Here is a 24,261-nt window from a genome sequence, read left to right as displayed (position 1 = left end):
TTGGTGAGGCCATGGACAAGGACTATCTGTTGGCCTCTAAGAGATTCTAGCAAACAGTCCGGCGCCTCAGAGAGGAAAGCAGTACCCTACCAATGCTGTTTACATTGGAGATGGGCGGCTGTTGACCTCAACTGGGAATGTCGTCGGATGGTGGAAGTAATATTTTGAGGATCTCCTCAATCCCGCCATCACGTCTTCCATCAAGGAAGCAGAGGCTGAGGGCTCAGAGGTGGACTCACCCATCACCCTAGTCAAGAAACTCTGGATGAGATCCACCCTGAGTACCTCAAGTCTCTAGATGTTGTGTGGCTGTCTTGGCTGACATGCCTCTGCAGCATCCCGTGGCGTCGGGGACAGTGCCTCTGGGATGTCAGACCGGTCTGCCATCCCAGAGGCACTGTCCCCGACCACCACGGTGGTCCCTCTTTTTTAAGAAGGGGGACCGGAGGGTGTGTTCAAACTACAGGGGATCACACTTCTCAGCCTCCCTGGGAAAATCTATGCAGGGTACTGGAGAGGAGAATTTGGCCGATAATGGAAATTTAGATTCAGGAGGAACAGTGTGGTTTTCGTCCAGGCCGTGCAACACTGGACCAACTCTACACCCTCTACAGGGTGCTGGAGGGTTCATGGAAGTTTGCGCAACCAATCCACATGTGCTTTGTGGATTTGGTGTCCCTCCCGGAAGCCTGTGGAGGGTGCTCCGGGAGTATGGGGTCCGGGGTCCTTTGCTAAGGGCTGTCCGGTCCTTGTATGAACGAAGCAGGAGCTTGGTTCGCATTGCCGGCAGTAAGTCAGACTTTTTCCCAGTGCATGTTGGACTCCGGCAGAGTTAGGACCTAACCCGACAGGGCTGCCCTTTGTCGCCGGTTCTGTTCAACATTTTCATGGACAGAATTTCTAGGTGCAGCCAGGGGCCAGAGGGTGTCAAGTTTGGGGACTATGTGATTTCGTCTCTGCTCTTTGCGGATGATGTTGTCGTGTTGGCCCCTTCAGACCAGTACCGCTGCTCCTCCACATCGAGAGGGGTCAGCTGAGGTGGCTCGGGCATCTGTTCCGGATGCCTCCTGGACGCCTTCCCGGGAAAGTGTTCAGGGCATGTCCCACTGGGAGGAGACCCCGGGGAAGACCCATGACACACTGGAGGGACTATGTCTACCGGCTGGCCTGGGAACGCCTTGGTGTCCCTCTGGAAGAGCTGGAGGAAGTGTCTAGGGAGAGGGAAGTCTGGGCATCTCTGCTTAGTCTGCTGCTCCCGTGACCCAGCCCCGGATAAGCGGAAGAAGATGGATGGATGGATATTGGAAAAAAATTGCTCAAAAACAGAAAAATGCTCAGGCCCTTAGTAATCATATATAATATTTCAAGCTCATGAACACAGATTATTTAATAACATGTCAGGCATATAAGGCCTACAACAGCAGTAAATCAATGTATGAACATTGGCGGAGTACACCACATGATGCGTCTGAGTAAATCACGTTAGCAGATACCAGCAGGAGCCAATGAGATTTTGTCATTAGCTTTAAGTCACCCTTTGGACATTCACGATTGGTTACTGATAGAAAGGGAATGGCCATATTTGGATTACACGGCGTTGTGCAGGAGACTGAGAGCTTTACAACGATACCGGTCATGACAGACTTCAGATGGAACGCGGCATGACGCGCTGGTGTAAAAAGGGCCACGAAGTCAATCCAAGTGGCGGGGTTCGATTCGTGGTGAAGGTTTCATGCGTGTTCCGTCTTTTCCATAGCAAAGTGAATTTTAATTAAATGCAACACATTTAATCCTATCAATTAACTCGTTTCATCTGACTCCATAAAATGAAAAGGTTTATCAATGATATCTGTCCATCATTTAATATGTTAATGCTTGACTATTCCTTTTACAGTTTTTCTCGATTGTTTACACACATTTTCTGAAAGAATGCCTCATATTCTCAGAACTCTACACACAAATCTAAAAACACTCACACAATGGGCAAAACCCCTCAATTCTCCTGCAAAATGAAACTTTACATTCAAAACAATGTTATTTCTTCTCAAAATGTTATTTTGTTTTCAAATGACACACACAAACCATCATATGAATAGACATTTATAAGAACCAGTTGAACACTGATGTGCTCAATGTAAAACACTATGATCAATGGAAAACACTTCTTCTCCATTCATCATAATGACTTAGGCCTTTTTTGTTCAGTGTTACACTTACTACAGACATTACATACATAAGTGTGTTGTAAAATATTTGAGAATATTGTTTTTTAGACCCAGAACACACAAATAAACGGTAGCAAATATATTTTATTTTTCCCACAAAATCAATGGGAGATAGATCCCACATTTTGTACACCCCAACCAACACAAAGTTGCACATACAGTGGTCTACATACAAAACAACAGAATTTTTTATGCTGTTACAGTAAAAAAAGATATAAAAAAAATCATCCTCTCTTTGGTTTTGGTATTTTATGCTACAGCTCTGATCGCTAATTGTAAAACTGTGTGACGGGTTTTTGCCCATGTGACGAGTCAGTGTGAATATCTGAATGGCAGTGTGTTCCTCATGAAAACAAGAGATTTTCTGCATGAAAACTGTGCCAAATGCAGAGAATTGTGTGTAGTGTTTTGAAAAACGTGTGTTTTAGAACTGTAATTTGAGTGTAAAGCAGGAATTGTGCTTGTAGTTCAGTAGAATTGGCTCAGGGGGTTGGTGAATGAGTTACATGTTGTGGTCATTGTGTCTCAAGTACCAGAAAATGTGTGTAAACAATCGAGAAAAACTGTAACTCTAATGAAAATAAAGTCAAAGTCTGTTAGAATAGCCAAATATAACAATTTATTATGTCAGGTAAATGTATTATTACAGTTCCACAAGATAATCAGAGCAAACCATCAAATGTTTTAGGACAAAGAAACTTTACCCAACATATTATCTACATGAGCTGAGTCTTGAAGACACATCATGGGCTGATCTGATACAGAATAGCAGCCCTGAACTCTTGTGCATTTTCCTTAAATAGAGCCAAACCTTACCTGATCTAATCACCAAATTTACCTGATCTAGTCACCAAACTACAATGGACTGAATCCCCCCACCATGTTTACTGGGGGACGGAGAGTTTGCATTCAGACAAAAGGTAGAATGTGATTAACTCAAAGACACACCCTTTTGTGTGCAAGATATTTCTATATTCTTAAAAAACTTATTACCTTTTCTTTTACTTCTTTTGAAATGAGACATTATTACCAGTCACCCTGAGACTTTTGAAATGATTCTAAGCAGTCCTTAAAGATTATCACATTCACATTAAAAACACATATTCTTGTGTGAGCTTCCTCTGCAAGAGTGTGTGTGTGTGTGTGTGTGTGTGTGTGTGTGTGTGTGTGTGTGTGCGTGCGTGCGTGCGTGCGTGCGTGCGTGCGTGCGTGCGTGCGTGCGTGTGTGTGTGTGTTGTTAAAGCAAGGTCCTCTTGTCTTCACTGATTACATCAACCAGTTCCAGTTTTCCAGTCTTACACTGGAATGCTAACTTCTTGGTAAATTCGGGCGAAATTTACTGCCGCAAGTAAACTAAATGTAATGAAATAAATCTTAATGTATATTTTCAACATTTCCTTTATAGCAGCTTGAACACATATTGAAGTAAACTAGCCCAAAATCTCAAAACTTATCACTGCATGAAAAATCGATGTTTCTGCCAGCCGTGTCTCGCCTAAGGTGAAATTAAGCATTATTTGTGTCATTTTTTTCCCATTTCCCGCACGTAGCATGCACGGCCGCATTAGGGCTAGGCGGGGCTAAAGCCCCGGGGCCCAAGCAAGGAGGGGGCCCGTGATTGGCTGTGGAGCAGATACCGCAAGCCATCTGATTACCAAAGCCTTACTACCCAACGTCCCCCACAAATTAGCCCTGTTATTTAGTGGCACTTTCCCTTGTTATATTCCATGCATTATCATGGAATCATTATCATTAATAGAGACGTTTGCAAAGACCCGCCTTTTTTAGTATGTGACGAGCCAGGCGGGTCTCACGAGTCACGCACATCATGTTCTCATGCACTCACGCAGTGAAAAATATATCGCGGGGCAAAGACTAACGTTACACCGAGTGATTACGAGAGTGTAGTATTGTAGGTCGAGTATTTAAAAGGTTATGGTTAACACGGTTAACGTGGTTTAACGTCGATGTAATGCGTTGTTTTAGCGAACCTTTTGCTTAAAACGAGCCTGGGGGACGCCGGAAAAATAGACGTTTTACTAATTTGGCTACTTCATTAAAACGTGACATTTTGACGTTTTTTCGGCGTGGATCAAGGCAAATGAATCCTTTTCACCTTGAAAATAATACTTTTTTGCATTTTAATTAATATAACATTTCTCTGTGATCGTCAATAAAACAAAATTCCATTTTTTCTCGGTTTAATGAAAACCAATAGGTCGTTATGGCAGAGGCGATTGCGTGTAGAATAGGTCACGTGTAAGTTTCACGTTTGAGGGGTTAAACCGTGACATCTACACGTTTTCCAAAGTGGACCAACGTACGTGATTATTTCACGTCTTGTCGTGATACCGGGTTGCATTTATACATTACTATTTTGTTGGAAATGCACATTAGCTAATGTTCGATTCGATGTCGGGCTTCAACAACAGCACAAAGTGTTTGCATTGCCCTAAAAAAATTATTTGCGAGTGGCTCCCTTTACACTATTGGAGATGCGGAGAACTTGATAAGCTTTCTGTCGTGCCATTCACAAAGTTTACCTATCACTCACTGAAAAAAATGTGGAGTAGGATTTACTTGAAAAAAGCTAGGCAACTTTTTCCACTCAGAAAATGCTAGTAAATTTACAAAGATTTGCCTAGTAAAAACCTTAACACATTTATCAGTAGCTTTAATTAGAAATCTTAAGTTAAAATTTACTTGGAATATGGAATTAAGTAAGCTTTAATTTAGTTAAGTGAAAGTAACAAAGAATCTAAGTAACTTGGCTAGTAAAAGGTTGATTAATATCGATTTAGTTGTAATTTATTTTGCATTACATTTCACTCAAACAATTTTATTGAATTATACTAGTCATTTATAGTATAGTCTTTTACTTCATCACGTCATATGTTAAAGCATGATGTGAATGCAAAGACCTCAATACTGGGTAGACAATACACAATGACGGTAACATTTGATGGATCGTTTTTGTGTTTGAATGTGTCATTTTGAGCAGAAAAATTCCTCAAAATGACACAAAATGGCAAGTTACTAATCCTGACAACAAAATCAATGATAGAACAGTGTAAATACAGCTGGAAACCAGTGAAAAATGAACCTCATTAATTATTCAAGGTCCAGTGTATGATGGGAACCCCAGTATCAGAAAAGTTGAGTAATTTTTACTTTATTTTATTGAGTTCATATTTATGCTTTCATTTCTACTCGCTTGAAGTACTGATATGGAATTTTACATTGTTTTTTTTTTTCAGTAGTATTTACCTTACCAAAAAATATTTTTTTCAGTGCTCTTAGTTTTTTTTTTTTTTTGCCAACTTGCCACCGAGGTGATGTTCTCTGATGCCACAGTTTACCCAGAAGCCCCTGGGGGGGAACGTCAACCTAAATGGAAGTTTCCATTTGATTTTTTTTCCAGGGGGGTTGGAGAGTTTGATCAAGAGTAAATAAAAGTTTGGTACCAGCCAATGATGGAAGTTTCTCAGACATTGTTTAAAGAACGTGTAATTTTGGTAGTACCAGTGTGCAACTGCTTGTCAATCAAATATCACTCGTAAAGCTTGAAAGATACCACAGTTGTAAATAGTTCCTCATTTTAAATAAAGATGTTTTAGTTTTTCTCTCTCTCTCTCTTTGACTTTTATTAACTTTCACCGTTTAATTATTTTGCATAATACACTATTTTGATCATTCTTATGAGACACCAACAATCTTCCTTTGATTCCTGTCTTTGTTTTTGTGCACATAGTTAAGCAGATGAACTATGGCTGCTGGGGTGATTCCTGACAGACGGGCTGCAGCTCCCAACTGAAAATCAAAACACAATGAGTTACTAATTAATATAATGGCTGATTTTAAGATCGGACAGTCTGATCACAAGCGGTCAGCTCTTAATGCAGGTATCCAAAACATTTTCTATTCTGATCACTGTAGCCACGCACAAAAAAATTTATTGTGCAGCTTTAAAAGAAAAGTGCATACGTTCACAGTAGCACCTCATTGGAGTACACGAGACAAAACCAAATCAAAACATTTTACACAAAAACAAATTAAACATTGAATACATGTGAATGCTTTAAACGAAATAAAGTTTTAAATGATGAATAAACCAATGCCCCAAGGCTCTTGTGACAACAATGTAGCATACTTCTGTTTGAAATGGTTTATAGTGGCAAACAGTTTCAAATATTACGGTAACACTTTACAATAAGGTTCATTAATTAAAAATTAGTTAATGTATTAACTAACATGAACTAACCATGAGCAATACATTGATTCCTGGCTGCATGTCAATATCCATGGATCACTGAATCTTTAGTAAATCTTTCGTTTTAGTCGCATTTTCGCAGTTTCCCCTATTAAATCCAGTCATGCAGCAGATCTTTTGCCACTCAGTCAGGCTGAGGGGGGTTGTTCCGGCGGGAAAGTGACGTCAGTGCATTCCCTCTATAATAAGTTCAACATGTTATACTACACTAAGCGGTACACTACTATTCTGTTTAGACTCCTGTCGAAGCCAGTGAATCTTTAAAAAGAATTTTGGTTTCCTTGTTTAGTAGTTGGTTCATAAAATACATGCTGAAAATGTCAGTATCAAACCGCATTCATCCCAAGAATCTCCAACTATGTAATAATACAGTGAAATACAGAATTAACCAGCACGACATAACTTGCATAAAAGATAAAAAGAAGGTGAAGCGAGTCATTTCTGTGTCACTTCTTGTCAGTGGTGGAATGTAACGAAGTACAAATACTTTGTTACTTTACTTAAGTATATTTTTCACGTATCTCTACTTTACTTAAGTAGAATAAAGAGTGCATACTTTTTACGTTTACTTCGTTACATTTTGCAGCAATTATTATACTTTCTACTCCACTACATTTCTACAACTTCTGTTACTTTTTCATTACATTTTCTGATTAGTTTTCCCCGGCCAAAACGTAATCTGACCATCCGTTCGTTGCACGTTTGTCTCACCAGTGATGTTTGGTTGCCATAGATGCATCAACCCGGTCACACTAAATGCGTCTCGCACGCAGTGTGTTTATCGTGCAATTTATATGCGAAAATTAGTTTTTACATGCATAGGAAACGCACCGTGTGTAATACACGTTTGGTTAGGATTACGGCAAGCCAAGAGGTTCAGAATTACACCATGAATTAATCGCGTTTACTGCCAAACATAGTTATTAATATATAAGGATAAGCATGATGTGTAGGCCTATATTGCAAGCTTGTTTCAGAAATGGTGACAACATTTTTTTTCCATAATGGGCTATATGCACGCATAAGTTCCGCATTTGACGTAAGGATGCTCGTCCATTTCCGGTTGTGTAGATTAAAGCGGAGGAAAACCGGAGAAAACGGGATTATGGCAGAGTCTTCAAAATTTACTGTCCTCCCGTCTTTGAAACGAAACGTACATACGTTTAGATGTAATTTTATATATAGTTATGTTTATTTAATATAATTTTAAAAAGAAGCATAAACACAACGAGGGATGTCTGTTTTATCTGTTTTTGTGACTAACGTTTCATTAGTGTAACCATGGAGTATAAAATTCAATATACATTCTCGGTATTGCATTGGACTCTATGATCGGCGGAAGTTATCGAGCATCCTTAATCCTTCACCGGAAATAACGCCGTGCATAGAGCCCATTATTGAACATCATTATAGCAGTATTAGGTGGAATGAGTTAGAATTAAATGTTTTATTAATCATTAGAAAAAAATATACATTAAGAGAATAAATTGTTATGCAAGTACTTTTACTTTTAATACTTAAAGTACATTTAAAATCAAGAACTTTTTACTTTTTACTTAACTATGGTTGTCATTGTGTTACTTCTACTTTTACTAAAGTAAATATTTATCTGGTTATTTGTACTTTTACTTAAGAACTGAGATTCAGTACTTCCTCCACCACTGCTTCTTGTGGCACCAAATTGACAATAATGACTGGATTCTTCATTTTGTGCAGCTTGCCCATGTAAAACTGAACTAACCTAAACTACCAAAGAACTGGAGTGGTGGTCAGAAGTGCCTTTCACACAGATCGTTGATCCCAGACAATTGCCATTAAATTGCAAGTGTGCCTTCTGTGTGAATGCAAATATGTCCCGGAATTGATCGAAAGTCACATTATCATGTAAACACATGATTTGAAGCACGATTCGTGTCCGCTAAATACCACTAGTGTCACAGAAATTGCACGCTTCACCTTTATAGTGTGGGTCCTTACCGTGCTCGGTCGGACACTATCCAGAATCTCTCTGACCTCCTGAGAGAGGGACACGGGTAGAGTCAGATAATCAATGTCCTCTGGCAAATATAGACTCTCCTCCGCTTGTATTCTCTCTATCTCTTTCTTCTGATTCTCACAGTGTGGACGGTAAATAGCTACAGAAACAGACCGAAGTAACCGTTGCATATTAATGAAGTTCTGCAGGTGCCATTTCAGTTCACACATACAGTTGTGATCAAAAGTTTACACACACCTTGCAGAATCTGTAAAATGTTGATTACTTTAACAAAACAAGGATGATGATAATAATAATAATTTGTTACATATAGCGCTTTTCTGGATACTCAAAGTGCTTTATGTAGACCAGAACGCCCAACAGCTTACTGTATTGGTGGAGAGTGGACAGAGTGATAAAGCCAATCAGTATGTATAGGGATGATTATGGAATGGGCAAATTTGGCCAGGATGCTAAAGTTAAACCCCTACTCTTTTTTTTTTTTCCAAAGGACATTCTGGGATGTCAGGACCTCGGTTTAACGTCTCATCCGACGGGCGGTGCTCTTTGACAGTATACTGTCCAGTTACTATACTGGGGCATTAGGACCCACCATCTTTTGCGTATTCAAACCCTTTCCAGTCGAGACTATTTTTAAGATCCATCTTTTCACACTGAGGACAACGGAGGGACCCATAAGCAACTATCACAAAACGTTTAAACATTCACTGATGCTCCAGAAGGAAATACGATGCATTAAGATCCGGGGGGTCAACCCTTTTGAACAGGATGAAGATGTGGAAGTTTTTACTTATTTTGTTCCTTCAGAAGCTACAGAAGACACTTGCATGTTTCCCAGACAACAAAATAAGTACAATTTACCCTGATCTTCAAATACAAAAAGTTTTCTCGTGTCGTGTATTCTTCTGGAGCATCTGTAAATGTTTGAACCTCGTGTAATAGTTGCGTATGAGTGCCTCAGTTGTCCTCAGAGTCAAAAGATACAGTCAGGGCTGGAAAGGGTTACAACAATATGCTAAAGCTTCTGTAAAACCACATAATCTACCATTGGACCTAAAGGAATTTTTATGTAAAATATCTCATACAATATGATCCCTCTTATTTTGATAAAATAATTAACATTTACAAAATTCTGGTTCTATGGAGTATGGTAACAAAACACAACAATAATGGTTTGGAATGTTCGATTACCTTCGACTTTCAGTCTCTCTGAAAATTCTAGATACAGGCTAGAGAGTTCTGGGAAGGCAGAGGCTAACATCTGGTAAGAAACATCTTTGTACTGCAGCACCTCCAATCCACTGAAACAGAAACTGGCACTTTCAGGTCTGTAGTTATTTATTCTCATATTAGACACTGAGGAAGGTATCAATGATGAGATTAAACTGACAATCAATCAATTATTTGCATGTGGACAGTTTAAAATATTACATACGGAAGTATATTAGAGTGAGTTAATAAAAGACTTAGGTCTTACTTGAGAAGGGAACTCTTAGTCTCGCTGATGTTAACATCTCCCAGTTTGTCCTTCCAGCGAGGGGCAGAGAGATGTATAGACTTCAGGGCAGATAAAGCATCATTCAAACTCACTTGAACCCGAAGAGCTTCATTATAGCGCTGCTCAGACACGCAGCCCAATTCCTCAAAACCTGTAAATAATAAACAGTGTTATATATATGGTACAAAACTGAAATTACAACCATATATATTTTGAGTCATTAACCCCTCGTGTGTGTGTGGATTGTGGAACTATATGTCACAGTTACAGGGTATGACATTGTGATGTATGAGGATGTGTCTTAGTCTCACTACGAATACAAAAATTTCAAACTAGCAACAGCGGCCTGGGCTTCTTATTAAAAGTAACAAGGAGTCAGCAAGATTGTGTGATTTGCTGAACAATTAATTCCTGAACAAATCGGTTGAGTGAATGATTTCCTCATAACATACATATACTGTGTGTATATATATATATATATATATATATATATATATATATATACACATATACACAGTGCCTTCCACATTATTGGCACCCCTGTTTAAGATGTAGTCGAGGACTTCTAAAAAATTAAAGACAAGAGAACACACCATTCAAGTAAGGCAGATGTGTGTTGACCTTTATAAGTCAGGCAATGGCTACAAGAAAATAGCCTCTCACCTTAACTTGCCCATATCTACAGTTAGAGGAATCATTAAGAAGTTTAAAACAACTGGAACAGTGACAAACAAGACTGAAAGAGGTCCCAAGTTTATCTTGCCACAACACACAGTGAGGAGGATGCTAAGAAAAGTAAAAAAAAAAGTCCTAAGCTCACTGTCACAGAATTGCATCAAATAGTGGCATCTTGGGGTCACAAAGTCTCCAAAACAACCATCACACGCTCTCTACATGCCAACAAGATGTTTGGGAGGCATGCAAGAAAAAACGTAAACGTAAAACTGAACTGAACTGACAAACATAAACGTAAAAACTAAGATTGAGCTTTTTGGCAACAAACACTCTAAGTGGGTCTGGTGTAAAACAAAAGATGAGTATGCCGAAAAGTACCTCATGCCCACCGTGAAGTATGGTGGAGGATCTGTGATGCTGTGGGCCTGTTTCTCTTCCAAAGGCCCTGGGAACCTTGTTAGGCCTTGGTGCATGGCATTATGAATGCTTTGAACTACCAGGACATTTTAAATAAAAACCTGATGGCCTCTGCCAGAAAGCTGAAGATGGGTCGTCATTGGGTCTTTCAGCAGGATAATGATCCAAAACGTGTGGCAAAATCTACACAAATATGGTTCAGCAGTCACAAACTCAAGGTCCTCCCATGGCCATCTCAGTCCCCAGACCTCAAGCCAATCGAAAACCTGTGGGGCGAGCTAAAGAGGAGAGTGCACAAGAGAGGACCCAGGGCACTGGATGATCTACAAAGATTTTGCGAAGAAGAATGGTCAAAGATCCCTCTCTCTGTGTTCTCCAATCTTGTGAAATGTTATAGGAGATTAAGTGCTGTCTTGTTGGCAAAAGGGGGTTGTACAAAGTATTAACATCAGGGGTGCCAATAATTGTGGGACACATGATTTGAAGTTTTTCTTTTTCTAAATTTTTTATTTATTTTTTTTACCACCAAAGTAATGTACTTAAATAAAAGGTTGGATTTTTCTCTTTTTTTGCATTTGAGTTCTATGTTGTTTAAAAAAAAGGGAGAATTTTTAGAAGTCCTCGACCACATCTTAAACAGGGGTGCCAATAATTGTGGTAGGCACTGTATATATATATATGAAGAGTTCAGATGCAAAAGCCTCTAAATGCCATTTGAAATTTTCTTCTTTAATGATGATTTTTATCAAACTTGTATATTTAAGTTCAGTAATTTCACTTAAATAACAATTAATAGGTAATTATCATTGCCATTTAAGTGAAATCACTGAACTTAAATATACAAGCTTGATAAAAATCATCATTAAAGAAGAAAATTTCAAATGGCATTTAGAGGCTTTTGCATCTGAACTCTTCATATATATATATATATATATATATATAAGGCAGTCACTGTAAAATCCCCACCACTAATGCTCAGACAGTCCGACTGGAACAAACACAGACAAGCAGTGATAGCCTACAAACAGTGAAAAGTTCCAGTGTGATGGACTGATATCAGCACTCCTGGAATACTGCTCAATCAGATCTGAGCACCTAATATTCACTAAGGATTCATATTACAGTAAAGACATTTATAATGTTACAAAAGATTTCTATTTCAAATGCTGCCCTTTGGCATTTCTATTCTTTAAAGAATCATTGAAAAAATTAGTTTTAAAAAAAGAAAATTAATACTTTTACTCAGCGAGGGCTGTGTATCATAAACGTCACGATATGCATCACGAAACTAAAGCCACGATACGATTGTCATTAAAAAAACGATGCAATGTTGGCCCGATTATGCAAGTGAATATTCCGTCATGTCCCGACTCCTAAACGCGAGCGTGTAGTTTCACCGGCTGCAGCGCTTGAAGGTTGCTTTGAGCACGAGAGAGAGAAAACACAGCACCTTTGAACTCATGCTGTTTTAAGTAAGTAAAATTTATTTATATAGCACATTTCACATAAAAATGACACAAAGTGCTTCACAATAAAAGAGGAATACACAACATTAATAAATACATTACAATCCATTATCCAAAAATTTGTGAAATTGCATCTCGCACAAAGTTTTAAAATTACTGATTTGAATTTATAATCTGTGCGGATTCATTTACTAATACAACCTACCTGCTAAAGTGAATCATTGTTTGCTGGAATTTCATGCATTATAAGAGGGAGAGCTAGGAATGATTAAAATTATGTGCAATGCCCACGCCGAAATTCGAGCCCTGCTACATACGCGCATCATAAGGAGTTCATGATGATGTATCGTTGTATCGAGATTCTGAGCACAGCCCTAGCAAGGAGTCATATAATGGATCAAAAGATTTTATTTTCAAAATATTCAAAATTTATTTCAAATAAGTGCTGTTATTTTGAACATTCTATTCATCAGTAATCTAAAATACTATATTTTTAAACAATGAAAAAAATATTCATACCCTTTTCCTTTTTGTTCAGCTTTTTACTGTAAAATATGTAGTCACAGCTTTGTGTAAAAAATATTCCCTTTTTACATTATATATCTTTTAAATCTTACGGTACCTCTGAGAGTGAGTCGTAGGTCAGCATTGTCTGGTCTAAGGGTGGTTCTGAACTCAGCCCTGCTTGTGAACATACGGTACGGCTCTGTCACTCCACGACCAATCAGATCATCAATTAGAACTCCGATGTAGCTCTGAGTGCGTGAGAGGGACACCGGGGGCTTAGAGAGAGATGTCCGACCTGCGTTGACCCCAGCCCACAAACCCTTAACAAAAAACAGAATAAGCAAACATAAGACACGGTAATTTATTTATAAAGAAAAATTAAAAACAACAGTTAATTGACCAATGTGCTGTACTTTTTAAATGCATGCACGAACACACATAAAAACACTAGAAATAAAATGTTTGGAAACATTCTATGTTAGATATGTTTGGGGAAAAATTTGCATTAATTTAGGATGCATTAAGTTTATTTAACATTTAATACGAATGCATGAAATTTAAAACAAGCTATACCCTCAGCCTTATGAAAAAAATGGTTGTTCTTTCCCATATGAATTTGTAAAACTATGTTGGTGGACCCTTAATATAGCATTTACAGTTTTACTGATTTACTGTTCCTCTATAGGGGGGGTTCGGGGCCATGCTCCCCCGCAAGAAACTTTTGTAAATTTTAAGGTTAAATGCATCAATCACATGCTCTTTGAGAGATCAAAATTAAGAGCTTCAACCCATGAACTGCTCGTTGAACAAAGAAAAAGCATTGATTTGTACCAGGACAATAAATAGGGCTCAAACATCTTTTTAGTTATGAGCGTCTCAGTCTACATTACATTATCAATGGTGTTTCAGGATGCCAAACAATTATTTTAATAATGTAATAATGATTTATATAATTATTCCTATGACATAAAATCCATATAGCCTATAAATGTACTATGTAAATGAAAATGAATATTTCAAAAGTATATTTTAGTCTACAATACACTAATATAGGCAAATTAAAATACATTTTTCCTTATTTCTTCACTTGCAAGAAATAAAACCCTTGAGCTTGTATTTAGGAGAAAACACCAGATGACCATGCTGATCGCGTGAGCAAAGTGCACACTTAATTCACCCAGCACAAGCAGAATGCCTATTCTTAAAGTCTTGTGCTGTTTTATAATGGCAAAAAGCCATATCATGGTTTCGATTTTAGTTCATTGGCAAAATATAACGCTAGAGACCTTTATGTTAGGTTATACATTTTACATCTTCTCATATGTGTTGGGAAAAGGGAGATGAGACTTCGGCAAAAGGCGGATTCGAACACGGGTCGAGCGCATCAAAAAGCTAATACACACTCTTCACGCTCTACGACCTACGCCACTTTAGCTGTGACGTAACGGGCGGCTTTTACCTTAAAAGATTAGTGCAAACATACGCTCCATTTTATCAAACCGGCCCTCGCGGCCTCGAAACACTACCGGCCCACCGGGGAAACTCCCGACTCTGCCGATTGCCACTCCGCCCCTGGTGCCCAGGGCCCTTTAAATGTCGTGGGCCCCTGGGCAAGTGCCCAGTTGCCCTAATGGTTAATCCAGCCCTGATTACAATATTGCAGTTATCAGGATATCCCTACCTGTGCAGCTGCCTCCTCATAGCCTGTGGTTCCATTTATCTGTCCAGCCAGGAAGAGACCCTGAGTGCTCTTTACCTGCAGCCACGGGAAGAGTTGTGTTGGACAGACAAAGTCATATTGCACTCCATAACCTGGAGCAAAACATTAAGACAACTTATGAGTTTTCTGTATAGTCCATTGCAGAACAACACTGAGAATTACCCATTTAATATTTACCCGCCCCTAAATGTCCCATTGTTTTTACGGTCTTAATGGGCTGTTCTTTGACGAAAAATCTGCCAAGCGGCCCAGTGGAGGTATTTAAGTCTGGCAATATGACAGTCCAAAGTAAGATGATACAAGGTCTGTGTCTCTACAATGTTCCACACACACATTAAAGGGTTAGTTCACCCAAAAATGAAAATTCTGTCAGTATTTACTCACCCTCATGTTGTTCCAAACCTCTATGTGTTTATTTGTTCTGCTGAACACAAAGGAAGATATTTGGAAGAATGTTTTAATCAAACAGATCTCATTCCCCATTGACTACCATAGTATGTGTTTTTTCCTACTATGGTAGTCAATGGGGAATGAGATTTTTTTGATTAAAACATTCTTCCAAATATCCTCCTTTGTGTTCAGCAGAACAAATAAACACATAGAGGTTTGGAACAACATGAGGGTGAGTAAATACTGACAGAATTTTCATTTTTGGGTGAACGAACCCTTTAAGCGCAGTGTTTTGGATGTAAACTACAAAACAAAATTGTAAACTACACTGTATTATCTCCCAGCAATATTAAAAGTTGGATACATACTGTAGTAATACTAGTTTACCTGCATACATGTAGTAATACTTTTCCCGACAATACTGTATATGTATAATGTGTGTGTGTGTATATATACACATACATATAGACCATTTCACAAGATGTAAACAACACTGGTCCAGAAGCACTTCCTGTTTCAGTTTTTTAACACTACATAAAAGCTGGGATAAAATACAACCAACAGAACATTGAAAACTGAATCAAAAAGTTAAACAAACATCTTTAAGATGTTTTCTTTACATGTGAAATAAAGAAAACAGTTACAAACTGAAACAGGAAGTGTTTCTGGACCAGTGTTGTTTACATCTTGTGAAATGGTCTATACAGTAATACTATATAGTCAATCATTGACGTCTTTTTCCATCACAGAGTGTAACTGTCACTTATCGCCCAGCTCTTTATATAAAGTTGGATATAGAAGTGTGTCCAATTTTATCTGCATTCATACAGTATAGTCATGTAAGGCGATATATACTATATAGCCAGGGTTTACAAAAGTCAGCGTACTAAAGCCTCACCTCCTTTGACTTCCATTCAAAAAAGCCAACTCGTTCTCACTCCAAGGAGAACGATAATAATAATGAAAATCATACCCCAAAATATCATGTCATGATGACAAAATTATATCCCAGCATATTATCTTGCTAAAATTCCCATGCCCTTAGCGTCAATATTTTTATGATGTTTCTGTAGCTGGGCCAAAAGATCATTTCTAATTTCTTTCTTAATCTCAATGGCTTTATTGTTTTTACCATCACAAAACGTAAATTGTAAAAAAAAAAAACCTGAAAACCCTAAAAAAAAAAAAAATCCCTGCTCAGAAACGATGTGTATTGTAAAAACTATTGTGAAAAAATAAATTTGATTTGGCTTGATTATAAATGTACCTGGAGTGCTCATTTTTGCACGTTGCAGCCCAGGAATCTCTCTGATGAGGCAGAGCTGCTCCTCAGGGGGCATCGTCATAGACAGACCCTGAGGGTACATGAGGTCAGAGGTCAGACCCTCCGGTTCCAGCCATACCTGGTGCCGTCGTCCTGGAAACCGAAGCACCTTTGACTCAATGGAGGGGCAGTACCTGTGAGAAATGCTGTCAGATTCAACATTTGATGCAAGCATTACTCTAAATAATGCCCCATTCTCATCTTATTAAAATTTGTAAAATAAAAATACTTAATCAGTATATTAATTCACCATAAATGCTCTTCTAATGACAAAACAGAACTAAGAATCTGCACCAGGCAACACTGGCTGAGCTAAAACGGTGTATAAACTATTATGTGTGTGGTAATGTACCTAGCTACCTTTGAATGCTAAGGCCACTGCCATTTTGCTTTTTATAAGTTACAATAATATGAGAGTGGTAGAGGTATAATCTTTCATACGATTTGAAGTTTCCTTGAATTCATGAGGACATGAACAGTTTTACTGATCAGAAATTTCTTTCATTCATTCATTATGGTAATTCAAAAAAAGATGTGAATCCCCACCTTAAGCCAGTGGAAAGTGTTTGTGTGGGTGTTCGAAAATTACCTGGGTCCTTTAGCGTCTTGCTGTATGTGTGAGTTATGGTGGCTGCTCTCTTTCACCACTCTTTCCACCCCAGGAGTGGTGTGTGTCAGATAACATGGAAGCTGCTCTTCGGGCTACACAGAAAATTAGCAACATGTCAGTTTTCTAATCCTAACTATGATGACAGAGATCATATGGCGGCAAATCAATGTCAATAAGAACCGAGCACACAACTGATGCTGGCACGCACAATAAATGACTTTCGCGAGAGGATACCAGATCCACACACGCGAGGAAATGGGGACTTGCGAGCTCATTAATAACCTGAGGAGATGTCATGAGCGTGCGCAGGTTATGAATGAGCTTGCGAGTCCCCGTTTCCTCACATGTGGAGCTGCTATCCTCTCGCGGAAGTCATTTATCGCACGTGCCAGCATCAGTTGTGCGCTCGGTTCTTATTAACATTGATTTGCCGCCATAAGATCGGTACTATATTTTTCAAGGCACATCATATGACAGCCTTGTGTGAGATACCAAGTGGTTGCACTTGCAAGATTGAAAAGGTTTACATGCCAGGCATTAAGTAGCAGCCATGACAAAGTAAACATTTTCTAACAACGTTAATGTTTAATTGTTTTCCAGTCTCACTTTGACAGTTCAGGATAGTCACAACAAGTAGAAGATTTTTGTTCTTGTGGTGCCATTAGCCAATCAGTGTATCCTACAAAATTTCCCTGCAGCTCAACTTTTTGCCCCACCTGCCAATGGCCGGTGACTTGACAAAATATATCTGGTATATATATATACCAGTGAAAAGGTCACAATTCTCGATTACAATTTCGATACCACAGCTAAAACATTAGTTACTTTAAAAAAGTAATTAGTTATAGTTACTTGTCACAAAAAGTAACTGAGTTTTATTATTATATAAGTAACTAATTACCTGGGAAGGTAACTTGCGTCCCTTTTTTTTGTATGTATGTATATATATATATATATATATATATATATATATATAGTCCTTGCATTCTTTCTAGTGTGACACACCTGAATGAAAGGCTCATTATTATTCGGGTCTTTGTCTTCTCAGGTGAGAACCACCAAATTATGCATGAGGGGGTTGGGCCATTTACACCCATATGGCACGCATATTGCCTTTTCAAACACATTTTTTTTTCACAATTTAAATCTATCGTTTTATGTGAATTATTAGGTAGGATGATTTTCAGATTATTTTGAAGCAAAAACTCTATGCGACAACATCCATTAGTCTAAAGTCTTGTGGTCATCCATTAGTCATGAAATGTATGTGTTTTGTGGCCTTATTTCAGAAACTGTAATTTTTATTTTTTTCAATAACCATGCATAAACAATATTCTCTCAAAAATACATGTACATACAGTACATGTTGCTCCCATATTATGGTAGTCCTGTTTGTGCTAAATACAGTGGAGTGTAATTTCACCTGTGCCATTAATATGTTTATAAGCAACTAAAAAAAGCACAAAATGGCAGGGTATGCCAAAAAAATCTCAAGGACCTCAAAACACCTTAGACCCCAGATGGTTAATAAAGGCCTTCTGAAGCAAATCTATGAGTTTGTGTTAGAAAAATATTCATATTTAACACGTTACAAAGTAAAATTCTAGCTTCCGGCCAAATGGCCATATGCAGTCTACTTGCACCTAATGTGCAATTTATGAAGTCGGAAGTGGCCTAGTGCATCATGGCCTAGCATAAATATCAGCACTACATCGTATTACTCACATAAATTGCACTTTACACTTAAGTCAAATCCGTATGTTCTTTTAGCAAGAAGCTAGCTATTTTACTTTATAAAGTTTCAAATCTGAATATTTTTCTTACATAAACTCATCATTTTGCTTCAGAAGGCATTTATTAACCCACAGGAGCCATTTGGAGTTAGTTTATGACGGATCTGTTGGTTGCAATCCACTGCCATTATAAAGCTTGGAAGAGCCAGGACATTTATTAATACAACTCTGAATGTATTTGTGTGAAAGTAGAAAGTCATATACACCTATGATGGGTGAGTAAATCATGGGGTAATATTCATTTTAAAATGAAGTACTCCTTTAATTATAGAACATGACTGGTAATTCATACCTTGCAGTGTGTGTGTGTATTCATGAAGCTGAATGGAGTGGGACTTGGGTCAGGCAAACGAATAAGGGTGAGGGAGAAGTCGATCGTATCCTTGATGATACGGGGAGGAGTACCAGTCCTCAGCCGGCCAACCTTCAACCCCAAAAGTTCTTTCAAGGTATAAGAGAGACCCGCACAGGAAGGCGGATCAGCCAATCGCCCCCCTGGAGAAGTGGTTTGGCCGATGAAGAGAGACCCAGACAGGAAGGTCCCAGTGGTCAGAACCACAGAGCGGGAATGGATTTCACCACCTCCATGAGCTACCACAGACAAAATTTGGTCAAAACATGAATCTGTCGCTCTGTTATTAGGAAGAGTTGACTGTGTTGAGTATATGATGTTTCTCACCCAAACGTATTCCATTAACTTTATGTCTTCCTGGTTTCTCTGGATCAGCCGTAGTCAATAGAAGGTCCTGCACAGAGCCCTCTAGGATGGTCACTCTCGGTGTGGATAAAAGCTCTGACTGAAAAAAAGAAGGTCAAGATGGTGTTACTATGAAACCTATAGAAATCTATACGTAGATTTTCTTTGGTGGCTGTTCCTATAAGCCACCATCATGGCTGTGCCCACCATTGAGGTCTTCCGATCCTTAGTATTTTTAACCAAGATAACCAAATTTCTCATGAGCTGCTACAGCAGTCTACTAGTGCTCATCAATGTCGAAATGTTTAAGATAACCAATCAAAGTAGGAAGGGCTTTACTGTTCACAAAGGCTGCTGATTGCGAGATAAGATGCAAGTAACTAAACAAAACATTTAATATTTTATTGTTTTTTATTAAATTAACCTGTATAAAGTCTTTATAGCGTTGCCGGTCCAGCTGGGTTCTGGGCCCCCACACTGCAGGCCCCTTACTGCGGTTAAGAATAGAGAAATGAACCCCGGCCCAGTCTCCAGCCCGTCCCATCACACCATCCAAAGCGTCAATCTCCTTCACTAGATGACCTTTCCCGACACCCCCCAGCGATGGGTTACACGAGAGCGCCCCTACAAGACAAACAGAGAACTGTGTTTAGAGGTTGTTCTGAATAAGGTGCTATAGTAAACCTTTCAACTCACCGATAGTTTGGATTTTCTGTGTGATGAGAAGAGTTTTTGCTCCAACTCTGCTGGCGGCCGCCACTGCTTCGGTTCCAGCATGACCGCCACCCACCACGATGACATCATAATGTTGAGTGTGAATATCAGAGGCCTGAATGGAGCAGGTGGAGAGTCTCTTTGGAAAGCGCAATCTTCTAACCAACATGTGCGATGATCGTCAAGGTGGTATACTGCCTCGGATGGTAAGGATTTTCAATCTGTGATCAAAAAGAGAGGTTACATGCAGTTTAAAAAGCTGCTTTGGTAATCAACATGCTTTTACATAAAAAGCAGCATAGAACACTCTCCAACTGAAATACTAAATTATTTGTTGTTTTAAACTGCAAATCTAATCTCTATCATAAATGTTGCATCTGCAAACCCAGCTGCATTATCCTGCAAAAAAAAAAATATGGAAATTGCACCTTAGCATGTACAAGTTAAACACAAAGCTCCCGTTCCACCACATCCCAAAGATGCTCTATTGGGTTGAGATCTGGTGACTGTGGGGACCATTTTAGTACAGTGAACCCATTGTCATGTCCAAGAAACTAATTTGAAATGAATCGAGCTTTGTGACAGCTGGGTGGCTGTCAGATGGGTACATGGTGGCCATAAAGGGATGGACATGGTCAGAAAAAATGCTCAGGTAGGCCGTGGCATTTAAACAATGCCCAATTGGCACTAAGGGGCCTAAAGTGTGCCAAGAAAACATCCCCCACACCATTACACCACCACCAGCCTGCACAGTAGTAAGGCATGATGGATCCATGTTCTCATTCTGTTTATGCCAAATTCTGACTATACCATCTGAATGTTTCAACAGAAATCGAGACTCATCCGACCAGGCAACATTTTTCCAGTCTTCAACTGTCCAATTTTGGTGAGCTCTTGCAAATTGTAGCCACTTTTTCCTATTTGTAGTGGAGATGAGTGGTACCCGGTGGGGTCTTATGCTGTTGTAGCCCATACGTCTCAAGGTTGTGTGTGTTGTGGCTTCACGAATGCTTTGCTGCATACCTCGGTTGTAACGAGTGGTTATTTCAGTCAAAGTTGCTCTTCTATCAGCTTGAATCAGTCGGCCCATTCTCCTCTGACCTCTAGCATCAACAAGGCACTTTCACCCACAGGACTGCCACATGCTGGATGTTTTTCCCTTTTCACACCATTCTTTGTAAACCCTCGAAATGGTTGTGTGTGAAAATTCCAGTAACTGAGCAGATTGTGAAATACTCAGACTGGCCCGTCTGGCACCAACAACCATGCCACTCTCAAAATTGCTTAAATCACATTTATTTCCTATTCTGACATTCAGTTTGGAGTTCAGGGGATTGTCTTGACCAGGACCACACCCAAAAATGCATTGAAGCAACTGCCATGTGATTGCTTGATTACATAGTTGCATTAATGAGAAATTGAACAGGTGTTTCTAATAATCCTTTAGGTGAGTGTAGTTAAACCACCATGCATAACCACAAATTAAACACAATTTTGCAACACTAACACTGGTATTTGTGGTAAAACTGTGGTTATACAAATGGTAATAAATCCGCCAAAAAACATGGTTACTACACTTTTACTATAATAAAACTTAGGTTCATTTTTATAGGAGATGTTACCTGCGTGACATTGGTCCCCCCACGCAACACAAAACGTTGACAAAATAGTATATGGTAGATTATAATTACTACGTGAACAAAATTCGAATATAGACCTACACTGCAAAAAAAAAATTTTTGTCTTTTTACTCAGTATTTTTGTCTTGTTTCCAGTCCAAAAATAAAACATTTCTCAAATTAAGATTATAAAATGACATAAGATTTTAAGTCTTGTTTTCAAGGGAACATTTTAATCAATAAAATATGGCGAAAATAGTTTTTTTTTTTTTTTAAGGCTGTTGACCGTAAACATTTTTTCCTAGGTAATGAAAGCATATCCTGAAATCCCGCACAACTTTTTTTTTTCCCCATCTTGTTGTGTGTAAACAAAAAATTAAAATTTGCACCTAGCTTTATCATCTGTTCAGATCTATCAAAACTGCACATATTTAATTAGACAATGCATAATTTAACGTGCAAATTTCAAAAAACGTATAATACCTTTCTTTAATAAACTGTGTAAGTAATCAACTGGAACTTTAAGGTGATATGTTATTTAATAAAAATTGACCCTATTCACCTGTAGTGTCTCGACTTGCGAAAAATAGAGGTGTAACATTCTATGTCCCTGAAGGGACACCGTAGCCCTCGGGCAAGATCACGGTACTCTCGCGAGATAATGTGCAGAATTAAAATGGCAAAATAAACAACCGGTTCTGTTCTGTTCAGAATATCCGTTGTGCGTTCCAGTTATTTAATACAAGCTTGTTTAGCCACATAGACATGGTTTAGCCAGTGTGCATTACACCATCCATAGAACAAGCCGTGAAAATGTATCAAATAATACATCATAAACGTTTACATATATAACCCTATATATATAACGTTACATACATTTGGGTGAATTTGGAGCATGGGTGACCTCGAATGACTTTTTAATATCTAAAAAACCAAACCAGACTTTTTTGCCGACGTTTTGCGTTGGGTGGGGGGTAACTTACGCGCTGCAATTTATAAGAATGTGTCCATTCGCGATCACATTCTACTCTTAGCTTGCAGGAAAAAAAGCTTTCCAGTTTAATACCGTAAAGCTGCTTTGAAACTCTGATATGCGTATGTCTATGTATAAAGAGCTAAATAAAGGTGACTTGACTTAAATTACTGTGAATGCGTGCCTTGATTAATGACTTGATGCTCACTTCTGGAACTCTAACATGACAATAACCTTCTAACATTTGCACTGCAAGAACTGTTACTCACCACTGCTTGCTTCTTCTTTTATTTTAATGGCTGGCTGGTGTCGTGAGCATTCTCATCACTCCTCTTGAGGTAAGTTCTGCTGTTTAAAAAAGTTGTTCTTTGCCGTTACAGTGAACAGCATCCTCTCGGTGATCAAGCTTTTACTGGATCAAGATCAGGTTCAGGCATGGGTTCAGGATGCAGGCAGCCATGTCTCAACATTTTTACCTTAATAACTGTTATAGATACGCAAAATTACCGTAAAAAACATACGTAGGCATTAGTTTTACCCCTGTGGTTTTACCTCATTATTTTCTTATATTTAATGCACTTATGTACTATATTATTGAAAAACAATAAATATGAAAATATATCTGTTGTATTGTTAATTACAATATACCTAAAGAAAACCAAACCTGCCAAAATAAATTACGAAATACAGCAGGTCTAAATGTATTTTTTAAAGCCATAGGCCCAGGCTTATTTACATTTATTTTACATTATCTTTATTGTATGTTCAACTCAATGTTTTTTTTTGTTTGTTTGTTTTTTTCCAATAAATAAGATGGAAAAAATTGTACCTACAACAATAGGGCCCGGTTATATATTATTTGACAGAAATACTGTAGGCTATACTTGATTGTACACTGAAATAGGCCTATATGCGATCAAGCAATTTCACACATTCACTGTTATATTGCTTACTTTTTTTAGAGTTTAGAGATCGGTGAACAGGACATTTGGAAATGTTGGCAATTGGCAATTATGATGTATGTGTGAACAAAGCATTTTATCATACAGTCTTAAAGTATTGGGAGTGACATGCATTTTGTGTTTTGCTTCAGTTGAAGTGATGATTCACATTACTAGATTATTGAGTGATCAGCTGCATTTTAAATAATTACAAAAAGCTTAATTGGCCCAATAATTTAAAAAAAGGTATCAGATTCATTCTTTATTTAAATGGACGTGCGTCTGACGTCAGCATGTTGTCAATTCGGCGGGTAACTTTGACAACATGAACGAACAGACGCATCGCTGCATCTATAATGTTATTTTTATGGCATATACCTTCAGCACCAACCATACACAAGGCTAGTTCAAATTCATCAAATCAAT

At 38.4% G+C, this 24,261-nt stretch overlaps 1 protein-coding gene across 2 annotated transcripts; it reads right to left on the bottom strand.

Annotated features, from left to right (window-relative positions):
• Positions 1-2,819: 2,819 nt before the first annotated feature.
• Positions 2,820-23,369, bottom strand: mto1 (mitochondrial tRNA translation optimization 1). Of its 2 annotated transcripts, none has more exons than XM_039685395.2 (13): positions 23,164-23,369; positions 20,285-20,523; positions 20,013-20,212; positions 19,571-19,688; positions 19,184-19,482; positions 17,078-17,190; positions 16,432-16,634; positions 14,736-14,866; positions 13,170-13,374; positions 9,969-10,140; positions 9,683-9,792; positions 8,473-8,630; positions 2,820-6,035 (listed from the first exon to the last, which is right to left on the bottom strand). In XM_039685395.2, the coding sequence occupies exons 2-13, from the start codon at positions 20,469-20,471 to the stop codon at positions 5,922-5,924; spliced, it is 2,010 nt and encodes a 669-aa protein (XP_039541329.2). In that variant the 5' UTR covers positions 20,472-20,523; positions 23,164-23,369; the 3' UTR covers positions 2,820-5,921. The 2 variants fall into 2 exon arrangements, with proteins under 2 accessions (XP_039541329.2, XP_039541330.2); XM_039685396.2 differs by having other exon boundaries at positions 16,432-16,622; positions 23,164-23,368.
• Between the last annotated feature and the right edge of the window lie 892 nt (positions 23,370-24,261).

Source organism: Pimephales promelas, chromosome 17 (genome assembly GCF_988280905.1).
Source record: "Pimephales promelas chromosome 17, fPimPro1.hap1.1, whole genome shotgun sequence".
In the NCBI taxonomy this organism is placed as follows: Eukaryota; Metazoa; Chordata; class Actinopteri; order Cypriniformes; family Leuciscidae; genus Pimephales; species Pimephales promelas.
This window is presented reverse-complemented; position numbering and strand designations above follow the sequence as displayed.